Source organism: Caloenas nicobarica, chromosome 1 (assembly GCF_036013445.1).
Source record: "Caloenas nicobarica isolate bCalNic1 chromosome 1, bCalNic1.hap1, whole genome shotgun sequence".
Classification (NCBI taxonomy): domain Eukaryota; kingdom Metazoa; phylum Chordata; class Aves; order Columbiformes; family Columbidae; genus Caloenas; species Caloenas nicobarica.
Window position 1 is genome coordinate 53,900,852 of NC_088245.1, and position 20,139 is coordinate 53,920,990.

At 38.0% G+C, this 20,139-nt stretch overlaps 1 protein-coding gene across 1 annotated transcript in view; it reads right to left on the minus strand.

Annotated features, from left to right (window-relative positions):
• Positions 1 to 20,139, minus strand: part of PTPRQ (protein tyrosine phosphatase receptor type Q) — a 105,876-nt gene that overhangs the window by 41,124 nt on the left and 44,613 nt on the right. The window contains exons 23-26 of the mRNA XM_065631747.1: positions 19,714 to 19,865; positions 17,800 to 17,941; positions 15,608 to 15,877; positions 6,097 to 6,429 (exon numbers count right to left, since the gene is read on the minus strand). Of these exons, the coding sequence (XP_065487819.1) occupies positions 6,097 to 6,429; positions 15,608 to 15,877; positions 17,800 to 17,941; positions 19,714 to 19,865 (897 nt within the window). The remainder of the gene's footprint in view (positions 1 to 6,096; positions 6,430 to 15,607; positions 15,878 to 17,799; positions 17,942 to 19,713; positions 19,866 to 20,139) is intronic.

Here is a 20,139-nt window from a genome sequence, read left to right on the forward strand (position 1 = left end):
ACCCCCTCATTCAAGGAAGAAGAAATTGTGAAAACACAAGGTCTTCTGCATGCTGGAAAAAATTTCCAGCAATGTTGGAAGGTGCTAGTATAATACAAAGAATTTTATACAGAACAATATTTTATAGTTTAATTCAACTTACTCTTAATATGTTGAGAAACTCTGGAAGACACACACACACGAAAGTGACAGGAATTGTAAGCAGGCAAGAATGTGCACATTAAGAAATGGTATTTTCCTAAAATTTCCTTTTGTGAAGGTGATATGTGAATTAACCTAGTTATTTCTTATTCATGAATAACATTTTTTTTTTGTCCAGCACAAAACAAGACAGCTATGGTACAAACAGCCTGTTATAGAAGCAACAACAGATTTGTACATTTTTCCAGAAGCTGGCTTCACGATGCCTTTTTTTTTTTAAGCTACCACAAAAAAAATTCTGCTACGATTAACACATACCAGTTAAAAGTCTGTTATAAAACACAATAGAAGTGATTGTATCTATCCTAATCAGAAGATGCAGTCTCTTCTCTCAAACATGATTAATGCATGAGTATGCATTTTTTTCACCATTAATCATTAGGTAAGAGGGCTTAATGAGGAAAATTGGAGTGTATGTAAGGCTACTTAGTTCTTCATGTAGAAAACAGTTTAGGAAAAGGAAAAATAGTGCGGAAGGAGGCATGTAGCTATTGAAATTATGTGTGAAAGATTAATGAGGAGAAATCATAAAATTTTGCATCATGGTTTCAGAATAAACCAGGAAGATTTGGGAGCTGATGCGATGCTATGAAGAGTTTAAAGTGTTGGACATAAGAGGTATACCTCTGTGCTGGGATCAGCAGGAATATACTAGACTTTGTAGTCAGAATCAAATTCAACCATTGGAAGCAGTCCGCCAAAATACTGAATAGCATGGAACAACTGAATGAAGAGCATAACTGAAAGAACTACAAAAGTGCATGGGGGTGATGATGGAGGAGACTGCTCAGAGAGGACTGGCTGTCAAGTGGGGTGCTAGAATAGATAGAACAAAATACAAGGGCAAACGTGTTCCTCAAAAACTAGAATTAGCACAAATTAAGCTTATTTTGCAGATAATGCATGTCAGACTTGTTGCTCAAACAGTGTCTTTTAGTGTGAACAGTGCTTTCGGTAACTATAGCAGTGGTATTACCTTTATCACCAGCTGAAATTTCTGAAAAACAGTATAAAATGATATATATAGCTTCTCCAGCCTTAGTTTCCAAACCAACCAAGTTTCCAAAGACAATTTTCCATTACTTTTTTATAGCATTGATAGAGCAGTGAATCTCTCAATATTTCTTTTTTCAGAAGCTAATTCAGGTTTATGCATTAGACAATGATGGTGTGAAATAATTTCAAAGCATAATCTATTCCACAAATTATCCAACCTGAAGAATCTATATGCATAACTTCCATATGCAGTTTATATTTGATACATTTTTAGATATTTTCAGAAAAAATCTAATTGAGTATGCTGTATTTAAAACACCTAAAATACATCTAAGCGTTAATATCTGGTTTAGTTTCATCATGAAAATTACGATATCAGACATTAACTGAATGATACTGAAATTTAGGAATTTTTTCTGAAATAACCTCTATGATTAGAAAGAAAACTAGAAAATGAAATGTGTCTAACATGTCTCATGTCTTAGAAAAACCATCTTTTTAAAAACCGTGTTTGCTTCAGAGGGTAACTGCCATATTCTGATTTAGGTTTGTTTGTGAAATGAATCTAGACAATACAAAGCCATGATATCACTATACCCTTTCCCTTATAAATCACAGCAATTTACTCAGTAGAAATGACCTAGTCTTATTCTCTCGTTCCCCCATAATCCAATCACTTCCTCTCACAAGCACTTTTCTCCTGGTTTTCACAATAATGCATTTTCTGTAACTAATAACCATCATTTCCTGATTATCATGCTTCTATCCTTGCACAGGAATGTGGGTCTTATGGAGGTCAGGGTCATCTTTCCCATCCATCTGTGTCCTGATGCTAAGGCAGCAGTTAAGTGTGTTAGCTTGAAGATAAGTCTGGATAGCCCATCATTTGGCATAATCCTTAAAAATAAGACTGAATACTCTAGTCTTCTAACAGAAATTCATGCTTGCCAGTTTGGTTAAGACGAGCTCTTTTTAATTTTTCCCAAAAAACCCTAAGTGTGAGGTTCAGTTATTTAATTTCATAATCACCTAGGTTACTTTTGCCTATATTTAAACATTCCTATCTTATATTAGGCCATATTTACTTTCCAATGTTTTGTTCTAAGAGAATGAAAGGAACAAAGAAACCCAAGTTCCCTCAGGCAAAATCTGCCAGAAGAAAGGGCATAAACCAAGAGATGCAATCTCATTGCTTTTCACCATATAGAAACATTTCTTGAAGTATACCAAGCAACAGGGTATCGGCATGGGTTGGGAAAGAAGGTGCTGAAAAGAGAAGCATAACCCTCTGCCCCATGCATCTATGTCCTAGCCTTCCTGGGACATTCGAACATCTGGGATTTTCCTTTGTACCTCTGTATATCCTGGCACTAGGAGCCTTGGCAGTTTACCAAAAAGCATTGCAGTGTGTAACCATACGAGATCCAAAACGAGGTCAGCGATCTCACTGCCATTCATTTTCCACCTAACATTGACCCTCCAAAATTATTTTTCTCTTAGCACAAGTTTAGCTAATCTTATTCTCCTTATATATGTAAATGTGAAGCTCTGAGTAAGTGCAGGTGTGAGGGAATAAAGTTTCCCCAGCTATGGAAAATATTTCTTGCCCTTTCCCTTACTGAGATACAGCTCTGTGATCTTCTGTACTGGTAACTATGTAAATCCAGGTTATGTTGAGAATATTTCATCTCACAGAGTAGGTTTGGCTCTTGGGTAATCCATCAGCTAAGCAATAACAGTGCCATCAAACTACTTTATGAGGCAGTAGGACGATTCCTGTGAGAATAATCTGCAAGACAGAAGCCTGAATAGTTTATCCGTGTGATGTGAGAACTGGACTGTACTGAACAACCTGTAACATTTTCCACAGACTAACCCTATAACCACTTTCATTACAGAGCATAACCATTATTTTTTGTTTGAAACTTACAAATGAGTTGAAGAATCTTAAAAAGAATTCCTGTAGCCTTGAATTTACCTTCATAATGAACCACTGAAATAGCTAAGATTCTCACCTGAGTAACTAGTTATTCAGAACTGTTAGGCATATCTGCTTTACCACAACAGTAAAATACTCAGCACTTTTAAATGCAGAGCATATTTAGGGTTTCTGTTATGTAATTTTTGCTTTTGTTGAAGTTTCATCTCTTTGTATTCCAGGAACTGAGTCTAACAGTTTTCAGTTTAAATGCAGTCACTTCCTGAATATAGTAAATATAGCATGTTCTTTAGGGTCAAGAACCCCAAAATTTTCTAAGAACCCAAGTATTTCTGAAGAAAAATAATTTTACTATTATTTCACAACGAAGATACCTTTCCCTTTGGCAGAAGTAATGTCTTACAGAGGCACTTCTTGAAAATCAGCAACAGTGGCTGACTCCTGCCCTGAAATCTGCAAACACAACTCCTATTGATTTTATGGGCTAAGTACTCAGCCTATTTTACATAGCAGCTAAGCACCCTTAAGCCCTAACAGACCATGTATATTGGCTGTGGACCAGCAGGCTAATCCAGAGGATGCTTGGCCCTGTCCACGAGGGAGAGAATACGTGGAGAGGGAGATCGACACCTGTTCTCTGGATAGATACACTCCGCATGGCTGCCCAGAGTGCTGGGTCTGTTCTGTGCATCCTGAATTTCTCTTCCCTGCTACAGGCAGGACACTTTGGGGGAAAAAAAAAAAAAAGAAAAAAAAGGAGGAGGGAGGGAAGTAAGGTTTTTTAATCTGTTTAATAATACTTCTAAAGACTAGTCTTTGGAAAGTATGAGGTCAGGTAGCGAGAGACCTGCCCTTACAAAGATCCACCGCTGCTCAGGGAGGCTCCCAGTGCTGCTGAAGCAGGCTGGAGATGCCAGGTGGCCACCCAGCTGTGACACATCATGTTCTTCTACTTTTCCTCCTCAGCTGATTGCCATTACCCCAGGAAAGAGACCAGCACCTGGCCATGACATCTGGGACAATGCCCATGCTTCCTTGACCCCATGGCATTGTGTTTTATAGTCAGCTCATCTCTTGACGTGTCACTGATTTTAGCTCAGGGGAAATTCGGTGCTGCCCACTTTGCTCAGCACAGGCACAGGGCAGCAGCCCCAGACACTTGGGATGGAAGAACTGGTAGAACTTTTTTAACTTCTACCCTACCACCATTTGTTAAACTAGCTAAAAGAGCACGCAGAGGACCTGCTGCTGAGAATGACACTGTATTGGCAGGGAAAGCATTTGTGTAGTCTAATGAGATTTTTATATTTTAACTACCATCTCCTCAGTGGGACTGGTAGGAAACAAGTTCTCTCTTAAAATAGATTATCGCTATCCAGCGAGGAAATCGTGAAGAGGATCCTATCTTTATGCGATTATATATGTTTTAATTATCTTTCTGTCCAGTTTAAATCCCTAACTTTCCTAAATTCGGCAATGATTTTCTGAAGATAAGTATCAATATTTGCATAAGTCAGCACCTGAGATCTATCCATCTAATAGCAAAAAATTTCCCCAGAGCTGCTGGCTCAAGAGTTGCACGAATTCTGTTAGCTATCTTCTGCTCCATCTGGGATTACATGGTTTTTTGATTTTTTTTTATCACTTTCATTTAAAATATTACATGAATTTACCAGGCATAGCATCCCCATAAGAACTACTGGACAAAGAAAGTAAATGCACATGAGAATGACCCTGCAGCTGATTCCAGCACGTCTCAGTCCAAAGGACTGCTTCTGTGCTTTATGTGAAAAATGGGCTGTTGCAATGTTCACTATCACAGTGTCCAAACATGTTTGACATTTGGGGTTTAAAATATCTCTATTGCAATTTCTCATCTGCAAATGAAGATGATGTTTCCTTACCTAATAGAAGAATTGTGAGGTATTTAAGTATAGATGGCTGTATTACTGTACAGAGTGTACACAGATATTATGAGGAGCATTATATAAAAGCCACCTGGATTCACATCATGTGGTTGTAAAAACATGAATGGAACAAAATAAGCATGTGGACCATTGAACAGTCCTCAGTACACAGCTGTTTAAGTCCTTGCTGTCTCTATTATGATTAGTTTGGAAGGGGAAATGAGTGAAGAAGCTGTGATTTAGTTGGGCCACTTATGGCAGTTCTCAGTTGTTCTACAAAAGCCAGACGCTGGATCTCAGATGTGCTCTGACCTAGGCTGGCTGTGGACTTGAAGGGAAGGTCATATGTCAACATGACAACTTCCTAAATAATTTATGTTTCATGTCCCCTTCTCTCAAATATCTAGTGATGACTTATCTGTGACAACTAACTCCTCTCTTACTTGGAAACCAAAATCCTTAGCTGAGGCATGACAGTCCTAATATGTGTCATGACAGTCCTGTTGGTGTTACATGGCTACTCTGATTTGTAATATATTCTTTAGGTATATATGGTTTTGGAAAGAAATGTGAATTCCTCTGAAACTATTACTTAAATTCTATTGCCAGGAACATACAGTAGTATTTCAGGAAAGTGTTATGACATTAGAGAACAGACCTTTAGTCAAAGAATTAAAAAAAGGACTACTTTTCATTGACACACCCCACATGTGAAGATGGATTGGAAATCGTGTATCCATCCAAGGTAGCCAAAATTCAGATTTAGCAATTCTAGATGTGGAGTAGAGCTGAGGAATGAAATTGCTGTTGGGTAAGCAGTAAATATAGCAGACCATCCAAAAGGCATTAAAATCTGAAGTAATGTCAAGTATGCAAATCTACAGCATGATTTATACCATGATATTTCATATGGGAAGAGTTGCAATAAAAACTCAATAACATCACCAATATTGTAGATCTGTGAAGAAGTAACTTCTACAAAGTGTTCTTGCTTATTTAGGTTACCATCACATTGTTATAGCATTATGAAACTTGGTAAACATCCTTACTTACAGCCAGGAAGCGTTTGCGTCGAAATCCAAGGTGAAGAACTGCCATAACCAACATTCGTACTGGCAGCAACTGCAAATCTGTACCATCTGTATTTTTTCAGTCCATACACAGTCTCTTCTATCCCGTCATCCACCACATTTTCATACAAATATTGATGCATTTCAGATTCAATACAATCCTTAGTTTCCCAGTCACTGCAGTGGATGGACTGTAGCTGTGTGGTAATCTTGTAGTTTTGAAAGTAGCCAAGGATAGATTTCGGCGATCTCCAATTCAAGGTCACACTTGTTGATTGCACATTGGAAAAAACTATATCCCTGGGAGCACTAGGAACTACAAATTAAAACACTTGTAAGATATCTTCATTTGAATGAAAAGTGATTGCAACTATAACCCCTTTATCCAGTGTTGAAAAAGTATTTTAATAAACAAGTCTAAAGACCAAGATTCAATTTCATATGGTTAATAAGGAATAATTCCTTTGGTGTAAATAACACTGTACATATATGGGTGGCATATATTTACTATAGCTCTTGAAATAAAGAAAAATACTTCTAGGTGTGGCATGCAGGAACAGCTTTGAGAGGTGTAACATTGCTGTTGCTACATTTGGGGCTCTGTCTCAACTGGGGGAGGGAATATCAAGCGAAGTTATTTTTGGCCTTACCATTGCATCTTTTACTGCTGTTGCTAACTGGGATTTCTCACCTCTCCCTTAGAAACACCCATTTGTCTCCCTCTCTCTTGGCAACATATGAAATCCTCAAGCAACACCTCGAGGTTTCATAAGTGTCCTGTTTCACCTCCTGAATGGAAAGTATCAATACATACGTTTGTCTGTCTTTATAGAAGTACTTTACAAGATGTTCAATAAACAATAAAGTCAAAGAATGCCAACTGAAAGAGCTAAATAATACGGCAATACAAAGGAAAAAAAAAAAAAGAAAGAAAAAAGAAACTTCCAACAAACTTTGCTTCCATGTATTCATATATATGTACATGTATACACAGGTTATATTCATGTGCATGGAGACAGTAGTGCATGGATGTCTGCACATATACATACACACATGCACATACATTCATCCGTATCTCTATTCAGCCAACCTAGCTCTCGCAGGCTGGATGCAACATATGGTTTTTTGCTATATCACATAGTCATACAGTAAGCTAATATTATCTCTAAGACTCTGTAAGATAATACTAATACTCTCTGTGGCAAAAACTGTGCAGAGAAATCAGCTCAGAAATCATTCTGTGCACTCAGCTTTAAAGAGTGCTTTAGAGTCTTTGGGGGAAGGAGTATTGCTGGTAAAAGAAAAACATACGATACATCCTCAAACTGAAACTGAAGAAGCCCCAAGGCTTACATAAAGAATAAAAGAATCCCAGACCAACGTTACTAGGCAAGAAAGAGAAAACCCTCCATTTTTCTTCAGCCTTGTGAGAATATTTCATCTCTGCTTTCATCTGCAACAAATCGTTTACAAAAAGAATCATAATATAACAAGCTGAAGCCTCTCCACTAAACATGAATATTTAACAAGAAATGTAAATTCTGAGTCAAACCAAGCTGTGACGATGAAAAGATTAGGAAACTCAAATCACTTCAAATGAGCCCAAAGCAGGTGGAACCTGCAGGAGAGGGGTCAGCTACAGGAACCGTGGGCTCTTCCCCCATCCTTCTGCTCAGCCCTCACACACCCATACACATCTCAGCATGCAATAGCCCCACATTCTCCCACCCTGCTACAGACTAAGCAGACACAGAAGCAGAGCAAGCTAAGAAAAAAAAACCTTCACTAGAGACAACTTCCATCATCATACTCCATACTATCACATTTAAAGTTGTTTTGCTCTGCTGTTCTTAGCGTGGAGAGAAACACAGGAAATAGTAACTAAAAGCAAACCAGGCAGTACCCTTTTTTCTTGATCACAGTTTTAGAGATGTAATACTCAGTTTGTCCACTTTCAGAAAAATAAACACTGTAATACAAGCTATTATCATCTGTTAAGATACTGCAAAGAATATTAATCTTACACGCTCAATTATGATAATGATGATGATAAAATGTGGCATAAGATGGATAAATTTATTTGAGTGAAATAAAAGCTACCAGCCAGTCTCACTCTGAATTTGAATTAAAGTGTTTTTAAGACCCACTGCTATATATTCCAGGAATTAAAAACATAAGAGTCAGCAATTCCAAAGACATGCGAACAGATCAAAATTAAAAGAATTTAAGAAAATATCATTCTCCTCCTTCTCAATCAGAGGGGATTGCTCTTTTTTTGATAAACAATGTGACCTCACCTTCCCAGGCATGCGACTCCAGGAACTCTTGTTGCAATAGGAACAGCCAACATTGGCAGGTTTGGAATAAAACTGTGGAAGTATGCAACATGGAGATGGAAACAACTGGCTTTAATGCCTCTTAGTCTATCATTACTAACTTTCACCTGGTGAAAATGATTATTGGACTATACTCCAATTTAAATGAAAGACTGGATCAAATACCGAAACAGAGGCTTGGAATAAAGTAGATAGTAACTGGCTACTTGCTGGGTGCCAGGAGGAAGGTGGAAAAATATACCTTCACTTGCTGAAACGTGCATCTGGTAGAGCCATGGCTGGCACAACTACAGTCTCTGTATCTAAATCAAGGCAGGCTGAAGAGTCCAGTCACAGGCAGAAAGAGCACTGCCCATGTTCTAGCCAGCATGGTGGGCTTCCCTTCTCAAGGAGAGTGCCCTGTTGCCCCAGTTTCAATAGAGATGAAGCCAGTAAAAACACCTGAGAGACTGCAATGTTGCAGTAAAGATGGAAAAGACACTTGGCGGTTTCACAGAACTAGAAATTATATTCAGGAAAAGTAACAGTGGCTGTGATTTGTGCACTCTCACAAAGACCAAAAAAAGTCTAATAAAGCCAGCCTCCACAAGCTCTCCTTGTGTTTGGTGGAAAGAGACTAACTCCCAGAGAGCAAGGGAAAGAATCGAGGGCAGAAAAATGATGTTTCTCCTTCCATCTGTCCTTTTTCCCACTGGCTGCAGAGGCAACCCATCCACATTACCCTCACAAGGCTGAAGATAGTATCTGTGATTATCCTGATGAGTAACACTACATGACAACCACCATTTTGAAAGATAAACTCACAGGTATTATAATGACAGATTAGACAAGTACTTCTCCTTTCATACAAAAGCTTTTATTGCTATTTTATGTCATCATTTTTCCAGTTTACTAAGACCCATATAAACAACATATTTCTAACCCATGAAAGAAAGAGTCAATCGGCAGAAGACACAGGAAAACTTTCTCCACCAGTGCCTAGAAAGACCTTGAAAATGGAATCAGAGCCTTAAACATTAGCCAGTTTAAAAGTCCATTTCATCTCATTGCTTACACAGACAAATCAAATATAAATGTAATCTCATTAGAACAAGTGAAAAGATGTGATCTGAATGTGGAGCAAATCAAAGAGCTTTGCTCCGAGGGCCACCGTGAGGAGCAGTGACACCCAGTGGCACAGTGCATTTGATGACAGTGTTCAATGAGACAATTTCAAGACAACTACACTATTGGATTACAGATACAAAGGAGATTACAATTACTCTAGCATGGAGAATCAGATTTCCATTCCTCAAGAATGACTAAAATTCCCCCAACTTTTTCCGTCCACAGATGGTACTTATTTGAACAAACCATTCCATGCTTCCTAGAGTAATCACGCAGCTTGTTTAAATTTTCTAAACATGACTCAACTATGATGAAGTGATCACTGTTCATACTAAAAACAATTAAAGGCAAAAACTGCATCTTTATCAATTATTCTTTCAGATTAAACTGGAACTGTAACAAAGACTTATGTGTCTGCCCTTATACACTGCTGCTTTGATATGTCCCTAACAAGAACTTTGTTATTCTTCCTGGTTTCCAGGAAGGTGCACTTAAAGAAGAGGCAAGAAAAAGGCTGTGTTTGTGGTGGTGCGAGACACTAATTGTCTAGGACTGTGCTCCGATTAGCTAGTTGGCATTCTACTGTTAATCCAATATTTTAATTTCCCAGGAATCATGAGTAGGACCCATTACATCTCATCATCATATATCCGACAGCCATTCCCTGTTGAAATTTATTGCATTTGCTACAACTCAGCTAGCTCTGGGAGTAAGGAGTTTTTCAAAGTGTGGAATTTTTGGTACAATGTACTCTATCGTTTTCCATTTAATAGCTTTTAATTCAGTTTCTGAAAGCCAGCCAGGGAGCTGGCAGAGAGGCTGGCCATGAAATGCCAGTGAATTCAGTTTCTGGACTGGAGGAGGAATGAGGTATTTTCAGGTTCATCCACCATTGTTCACATGATGGCCAAACTCCAACAAAAAGTGCCTGAAGCCAGAACCACATGGGATTTCAAGCTCCTAAAACCTATTTATGTGCCTGAACTCATGCTGAAGTTGACAGGAAACTAAGCACCTAAATAGAAGTTACTTTCACAGATCTTGGCCCCGGTTCCTTGCGCTCATCTGGTTGCAAAGCTAATCAAGCCTTCCAAAGCTGGTGGACTGCTCTGAGATTAAGTATTTATTTGAGAACTTAAATGAAAGGGAATTCCTGGTAGAAAAAGTACCAGGACTGTGCAAAGGCTCAGATCAACTTGAACTGAGCCAGTGGAACTGGTTTAAATCAACAGAAATACTCGGCAGAAAAATCTTACTCACAATGCAAAGACAACCTAAGGGCAGCAAAGGACAAACACAAAAAAAATCTACTGAGAAAAGAGAGAAGTTACGGCTTTCTGTAAAGACTTCTGTGGAAAGCAATGACTACAGCTGCGCGGGCCGGGAACAGAAGACGGTAATATGATATGGCATAGTTCCTAACGAAGTTAATAAAATAAGTCTGCCTACAGAACAGCTGCTTGTAGCTGGAGTTTGGATTAAAAGAACAGCGGCAGCCTAGAAGTCAGTTGGGTGGTATTAAGAACATCAATAGGAGGAAAATTAAGAACAAAGTAGAACAGATAGCAGTGGGCACACGACGAAAGAGTCTTCAGAAAATGGAGATATCTGAAAAGAAAATTAATATACTATATTGATTATCTTTGATTATTTTTGAAAGCTTAGTTACCCAAAGGAGTTCTCTGGGTTAAGCTCATATCCCTGATCATACTAAATAGTACTCTGGTATAGACTGCTAATTTCAAGGGGACTCATCATGATATAAAATCCTGCTCAGTATGAACAAGGACATCACAAATAGGTTCCAAATTATTTTACTAACATAAAAATGTAAAAAGCTGTAGACTATTTTTTCCCATGACTTGGGACTGATACTATCAGACATGCTTTAAAGGAAATTGCACAGTTGAGAATATGTTTTAAAAAAATCTCCTTGGACTGTGTCTCTCGGTCTTCAGCACATTAGAAAATTCAATCTCTGACTATGGGATCTAAGCACTGAAAAATCAAATCCTACAAATCTGAGGAGAAATGCACACCTTGAAGATAAGCTTAGAAAACTAGTGGAAAGCTGTTATTATTTCAGTCTGAAATTTAATAAGGATGCTTAGCTTTCTGAAAACAGCACCATCATCTTCTTTTCAGCAAACAATTTATTTGACCTGTACATGTTTTCAATGTCAGCTTTGTGCATATGTCACCACCATTTCTTACACATTTATCTAGAGTTGACCTAGTCCTCAAAAAATATTTTTTTCATCCTACACTATATGATTCTTCTATTTTTATCTACCTGCTTATAAAAATAACATCAATGTAATTTCATTGGCAGTAAAGTAATAATTGCATTTGTCTAGTGAAGATTTGCGATAAACATCAAATACATTAACTGACATTTGAACATACCAACTAATCAGAAAATCTAAAAAAAAATCCACATTACGTTAAGAAAATAGAAATGTAAAAAAAAAATCCACTTTAGTCATCTTGGAAGGAAGCATTTCAAAAATTCTTAGTCATGATTCACTCTGCAATTTTTGGATGCTTTTTCTTCAGTAAGGTTTGGAAATATGAACTTGGAGCATTGACTGAACATGTGAAACACACTGTTCTTATGTGTAGTAGTGACAGGGGACACCATTTCCAATGATGTGGCTCTGCAGTAGGTTGATTATTCCTCTAGATAACCAGGCCAGCACACTGCACTGCACATCATGCTTGGGGCCCTAAGGACCACTTTAGGGTATGGACTTAAATACATCTTCCATCATGCTCATTGGTAGTTCTCTTCACAAGTTAATGAGGAAATTAATGTATAATAACTCTAACTCAGAGCTGCCCTGAGCTGTCATGTCCCATGATAAGGATTCATGTTGAAGGAATTTCCATGGACATGAAGGTTTTAAGGCCACACTGTTTTGTGCTCCTCATAGGCCTGGATGAAAAAAAAGGCCCACATTTTCCAATGGGCACCTCCATCCTGGAGGTACAAACACAATCTTTAAAGGTTCACCTTTGCAGAGAGTAAAGATATTTTGTGCACAAGTAACAGCAGATTATGTTAATTTGCCACCTCCAAACCAAGAGGTCTAAGAAACTTTCCCATTACCAATCCTTTTGGGCACTACTCTCCTTCATGTACAATGCATACCTCTGTGTAGAGCTACAAGTTAGTATTGGCCAGCAAAATTAAGCACAGATTAAATGAAAAAATGTTTCCTCTACAAACTCCTAGCCATATTTCTTTTAAATGGAAGTTATGAATGAATCTCTGTTTAGTAGAATGCAAATGGTAAGGACTGACACCGCAATACAATAGGGGCCTCAACCCGTTCCAAGATTCTGCGTTCAGCTATTATATTAAGTAGGACCAGCAACAAGGAGGGAAAAAATACTCTGTGTGTCTTAACACTATAATCAATACGACTAATATTTTCAGAGAAGAATAAAAAGCCTGTGGAGAAAAATCTAGCTTAAAAAAAATGAAAGCAGCAGCAGTTTTCTTTTGATTATTCATGCTTTGAACCACCCAAATGGCTTCTCAATAATTTTATTTTTATTCTTAACTGAATATTACGCAGGTCCCAGACTTGTGAGTTAACTGAATCTTCACAGCTTTAGTGTGCCTTTTGGAGAAGTTTCCTACCATTATATGGCTCTTTCTCCCTTCTAAAAGCTCACTCAACCTTAATGAAATTTCGTTTTAATATGTGCATTTTCTTGAAAATAACCTAAGGATAGCTATTCAGTCATAAAATCCTAATTCATGTATGCACGTGCACTTGCTATATTATCTTTCATACCCTGTATAATACATTTAAACACAAAGTAATATTACCACTACAAAGTTGACAATTTTTATAACACACTGCAGCCCAGCAGAAGTGGTTTACCATGACAGTGGAGCTAGATTAGACACAAAACACTACTAATCTTCTCATAAATTTAATCTTCGTGATTCATGTTTAATTGTACCCAGATACGAACAAATTTACCTCAAAAAAAGGCAAATAATCTTGCTAAGAATGTAAAGGTCAAATACTATGCAGTGAGACACTGAGCCAAATTCGATTTCACTTTATGTCAGAAATAAATGCATTGTCAGTGACTCAGTGCTGGCTACATATTCTGTGACTAATCTTAGACCACCATAAATAAGAAGCTGACAACAGCTATAAAACTGTTTCCATTCCCAACCATTAATCTCCAATTCCTAGTACCCAGTCACCACAAAACAATTCAAGCAAATGTCCTAATAATAACTAGTTTGTTGTAAATATGACTAAGCAACAACATGTATGCCAATGCTAAAACAGCAAGAAAGGGTCTGTGCACTGTATGTGGCAAAAAAAACCCCAAACAAACGTGTACTGTGGTATAAATCCTTAGGAAAACTCACTGATAGGACACACAAGCCAAATGTTGTTACAAAATAAAGTCTGCGCTTTTTTTTTTCTCCTGCTAGTACAATTCTGTGTAACATACCACAACAGATGAGCAGCCTTAGCAGCCTGTCTCTCAAAACCAGGCTTAATTCCACATCCACAGCTTCTCCAGGCTTTCCTCAAGCACTAATTAATAGCCAACCCCAAATTTATCAGAAATCTCAACAACGAATTTTCCCAGGTGCCAGGCTTCTTTAACACTACTATTAATAGAAGCCTTTCCCCCAGCCTCCCAGAAGTGATCTGGAACGAAAGCAGAAGTTCAGCTGATGACACAGACGTGGTCTAGATTCATTCAGACATACACATCCAAAAGTCTAAGTTTAAGAAGTGTGGAAATCAAAGCTCAGAGTGAGGCATTAAGGCTTTGTGAATAGGAGAGATCCAAAGGCTGAACCTGAAGAGGTACATGCTGCCAACAGGTAGTTTAAGCATAAGGGTAAGTCTGATTTCCTCCAAGTTTAGATGTCCAATTCAAGTCTGCATATTAGATCTACCCCCTCCACTTATCAACCATAACATAAAACCTGTCACTGACATAGACCCTTCTGGGTTTTTTTGACATAACTGAGCAGAACTCATTCAGTTTAAATATATGTGTGAATGAATGCTGCCACTCATCATTTAAGTTATTCGACAACTTAGTAATTAAAGTATTATGAAAGTTAGGTTTGGTTCCTAAACATCGGGAGATACAGTTGTGCCCTCCCCATCCCACTCCCAAGTTGCCTAATGATCAAGCTGTTCTGAATGAAAAGACTCCCTCAACTCCACTGCATGAATTGAGGTCACTGAAGAAGAAATAGCACTAGGAAACAAATGCAGTAATTTCTCCTGTAACTCAGTGGGAAGGTGAAGTCTTGCCCTGGACCCTACTTGCTGAACATTATTTTTTATTTTCATACTGGACTGTCGCTGAAGAAATAAAAGCCAAGAGAAACAACCCCAAGAGCAGAAATTGCCCCTAACTGGTGAAAAGAACTGAAACAGGCATTTACTTCCTGGGCTGGGCACTGGGCTCCTCTCCATGTCCAGTTCAGAAGCTGGACACGTAGCTATTTACACAGCAGCAACACTGTATTTTGCACAGAATTGCATCTCTGAGTGCATAAGGAAGTTTCAGGTGCCAGATGAAAGCACAGCCAGGATTAGGTAAAGTCTGCAGTATGCGTAGAGAGAGAAGGGAAGATGGATTTTGGGTGACAATTTTTGATTCCAATGCCAAAATCCTGCCTATGTTCTTCTTTGGATTTAGCTCACAATATTCTTCATTATGAAAAAATCCTTTTCCTCAAGAGTTATGATGAAAGTCTGCTTGGAGAAGTTAAATGCTTCTTAATTGCACAAATTCTGAGCAGCTGTATTGTTCTCAACCCAGAAGAAGGTACTCCAAGCTTTTTTAAATGGCAATTAATTCCATTCTTATTAAGAAGTGTATTCTGAAACAGGAGAAAGAAGAAGCCCTGTTTCTCCTCATCCACTATTAGCACAAAATTTCAGCAACAGAAGGATTTAGCTGTCTGAATTGAAACAGGTATTTCAGGTCTCCTTGTTTCATAGTCATCATTTAAATTAAACCAAATAATTAACTTGAATAATTTGTTACCTTTTTCTGGAAGCGTACTGGCATTGCATATCTGTTCTTCACCTTCACCAGCAGATGTTGCAGCTTTTATTTTGAATTGATAAGTAAAATTGGAAGGCAGATTTCTAAAAGTATGCAATGTATCATAAGCCAAAAAAATGGTAGTATTTCCTTCAACCATTATGATGTAATGAGTAATTACACCGTTGGATGAAGCAGGAGGGTCCCACTGCACTCGGATCGATTGCCAACTCATTGCAAGACAATGAACATTCTGGACAGCATCTGGTACTTAAAAGATACACGTGCACCAAAGATTAACATTTCCATACAATTAAAATGGTAATCACAGAACAATATAGTCAGAGAAGCAGACCTATCCTTCATAGCAAGGGCCAAACATTCCAGTAGCAGAAAAATCAATATTGGTAAAGAAACACAGTCAGAGAACAAGAATATGTCTTTTTCCTCATTAGATGGTTCATTTCCAACTACTATGAGCATGACAGATGCTCATACTTGAAACAGTAGAGGCCACGTATCTGGCTTTTTCCTAGTTGTGTGCTCCAATTTTATTTTCACATCTGCTCATATTTCCCCATGATTTTTTTAATCAAAGTGTAGTAAAACATACACAATAGTGTGAAACCCACAGACATACTCCATGACAGTATCAGCAGCAGAAGTTCCTTATTTATATTAGCTTTGTTTCTTTTAGGCACTATATCATAGCTCTGTCCTTTCAGCAAGGGCATGACCTGCTCAGAAGTCATTGGGCAGCTTTCAGAGCTGTCATATCAATGCTATTACCTTACTGTTCCCCACCTCCTTGCTGGTTCCAGCAGGAGAAACTTTTTAAAATGCTCGTAAAAATTTAATAAAAAGTAGCAAATATTATACTTTTGCTGAAAATAGAGAAACTATCTGTGAACAATTGGTTAAATAGAACAATGAATTAAAGTGTCTCAGAAAAGGCTAAAGTGCTGGCTGTACCAGCTCAGAGAAAGTGAATATATAGTGAGGGGTTCTGCAACCTACTTCATCTATTGAAACACGTCCCAGAATCCATAAAACAGTGAACAGACTGTCAGTGGGGCACCAGAAATTGAGGGAAACATGTTCATCATCACTGCATAGAGGTAAATGAATCTCTTTAAAATGGTTAATTTTCTTTTCCCAGTTTAAAGAATTTATATTTTTTAAGCAGCATCTGCAGAAGAAATAATAACTGGCATGTTTAATAAAGACTAGAGACAGAATTCTTGGGTGAACTCAATGAGGACTGATCCAGCAATTACCTAAAATCTAGGCTGGAGGGAAAGGAGACAATGCTGCCAGTAGCTGAGCATAAAATCTGAGAAAACCCTGTAAAATATGCTCCCTTTGCTACCAGTAAAATGGAACCTGGGATTTGGAAAGTCAGACACAGCACCTAACCCATGCTGGTCCCCTGGCACTGTCAGACCTTACAGACTACATGAGCCTGGGGATCGCTCTGAGCGGGCAAAGGTGCTACCGCTTTGCACAAAGGCCAGTTTCTCAAACCTGCAGAGCTCCTGGGCTCTTTTTAATGAATGTTGAATATTCACTTCCACAATTTTTCATTTTGAAACAACCTGCAACTTGAAAGGACATGTGGAAGGCACAAGACAAAACTGTACATAATTAATTAATTAATTAAGCCAGCTATATTGCATAGCCCTCCCCAGTTGCCAGGAAAAATAAGATCTAACAAATCAGGATATTTAATTAGTGGCTAGGTTCCCTTCCTAAAATAAACCTTTAAAAGATGTTAAAAATTTGTAGTTGTTTAATACCATTTCCAGTCCATTTGCCAATCTTTTGTCCAGCTGCTTTTGATACCACTAAAGTTTCAGTTATTTTCACAGGGATCTGAATTATTGCTTTGATCTGCAAAGACTGATATCTATCTAATTTTCCTCTCTTTATCTGTGATGCTATTAAAAGATTTATAGTAGCCATATAAGCCTCTCATTTCAGATGAGGACATTTCTAATTCTACACTTCCGACACCAAACTTCAAACCCAGCCTATCCGGTACAATTGGAATGTGAATTGGTGTTACATGGGCAGAAGAAAATGAGATAGTGTTATGTTACATTTTCTTTGGAGAGAAGAGGAAGACTGTTGTTCAGTCATGTGAGGAAAAAATATATAAACAGAACTGCAGCATAGAAAAAGTCACGTCTAACCTGATTCCATCGTTGTAAACTGGACGGCATTGCTGAACTGATTGCCATTCCCAAGCCTGGTAAATGCAGAGACACTGATAAAATAGGGGCTGAATGGTTCTAATCCAATGAGGTTTGCCTCATGGTTTGAACCTGAAATGTTCTTAAGGAAGGAAAAATTATTAGTACGCAGTTAATCTGTGTAAACTTGAAACTACTGAAATGAACAGATTTTCAGTCATAGTCTTGCCTTTTCTACTCTGAGTAGCTTTTAGTGAAAGTAGTCCCTGAGCTCAACAAAAAAAGAATGCAGGGTCAAATTCTTTCCCCTTCCTTTCCCTTCCCTACCCTTCCTTTCCTTCTTCTCTCCTCCCTCTTTTGCTGTGGTTTATGAGGAAGATATGCCAAAGGATGGTAAAATAATTACCATAGTGTTAGAACAGATTAATTCCATTTAACTTCTCATTTCTTTTACTTTACCTGAGTCAGACACACAGAGTGATGAAGAGCTTCAAAAAAAAAGCTAAAAACCACAGTTCAGTTCCTGGTAGCTGTTTTTCACAGAGGATGCACAGCATGTTTTGTGCAACTGTTGAGAGGACTATAATAGCAGCAGAGAAAGAGCTGAATTTCAGCAAGAAAACCTGGTGAACATTTTGTGGGATCCAAGTCACCAGAGCATGATGGTGCCTAACTACAATACTTCTATGTAAATTGCTCTGCCTGTCTTGCCGCCACAACCTAAATCTAGTTTCTTGCCCATATAACATTACAAAACATGAAGAAATGTAGGGCATAGCAAATGCATTCAAGCACTCCAGACAGTTTCTGTAGTCTCACTGAGCTTGAGTCTGCCTCACATGGACAGTGGGGAATAATCTTTGGTGGTCTCCACGAGCACCCAAAGAATGTGTTTCCAGAGGCAACTGGCTGTATAAAACACTGCTCCTCTTCCATATATGCATTGTGCTCCCTTTCTTCCAAGGATTATGGAAGAAACTGAGGGGATGACGGCACTTCATTCTACAAGGGGGAATAACAGCCGACTGCTCAAGGGGTAGCACAGCAGGCCACCCCATGGGGACCAGTTTCCACAGTTCATATGCTTAACAAGAGCACAAGCACTTGCCTTGCACACTAGGTTGCTGAAATAAGGACTGTATGGCTGAGGGAGTTGGGAGTAATGGAGCTCCTCACAGTCCCGCTACATTCCATGTCTTAAACTCAGAGCTCACTGCAGCGATGCCTTTTCCCTGCAGCTTTTACAAGTGTCTTAGGTGAACAGGATTCACTATATATAATAGTGTCTAAGCTCGAGATGCAATCCTGGCCTCAGCTTGCTGCCTTTACAGTTCATGGTGCATTTCTTGACGCCGTCCAAGCAACCAGATACAAGCTGACATAAATGCCTTGATCAACTTTTGTATATAATTTTATAGCATCTATTTCAGCTAAAATTTATTGTTATTCTTATTCTGCAAAAATAAAGAAATTCAAACTTCTAAACAGTTTTAAACCATTTTTCAAGATGACTCGGAATGTCTTTCTTTCTTTTTGCACCTTGAAAGTCTGCAGATACCAAATAGCCAAACAAAAGTAGCCACAAAACAAGTAACTTCTGTCATTTTCTAACATCAAACTTACACCAAAATATGAAGTAAAGATTAATAAAGCTCATCGTTAATGAAATATTAGAAGTTCTAAGCACATTAAAATCTAACAAATTTTTTCTATCTAATTTAAAAAATTGGATTACAGGCATGGTGGGAGAGTAAGTGAACTGTCTTAACAAATAGAAATTTAGAGGACCTTCAAAATTCTAGGAGCATAACAGACATTTAAATTATTTGTCCTGTATTTTGTTTCTTAAACACAAAAAAAGTATTTATCTGTATCTGCCAAAAAAAAATTAAACACTGTTAATTATAAACATACCTGATAAAATAGGTTTTTTGTGTTGTTTTGATAAATCTTAAAATTATATCTCGTAATAACACCATTTGGCTGAGGGCTTGGATGCCATTTTAGCCACACAGAATCTGCAGTGTAGTTGGTAATGGTCAAATTCTGGGGTGGAGCTAATGGCACTGCAAAAGAGAAATGCTCTTTAGTTCCAGATTACAAATGATCCAGATGAAACCAGACACTTCAGAGAAGCAGGAGAACGTTTGTACATTTGCCACCATTTTTATCTGAGCTCAACAAAACAGTACTTCATTGCTATTTTAAATATTTTCTTTCTTTTTGGCATGATGCAAATTCCATTAATAGGGAATACATGTTTAGTCAGCAAGGGAACTTCTTAGAGAGCTAAGAAATCTACTCATCTCTTAAACATCCCCACTGTCAGAGCTAAGGCAT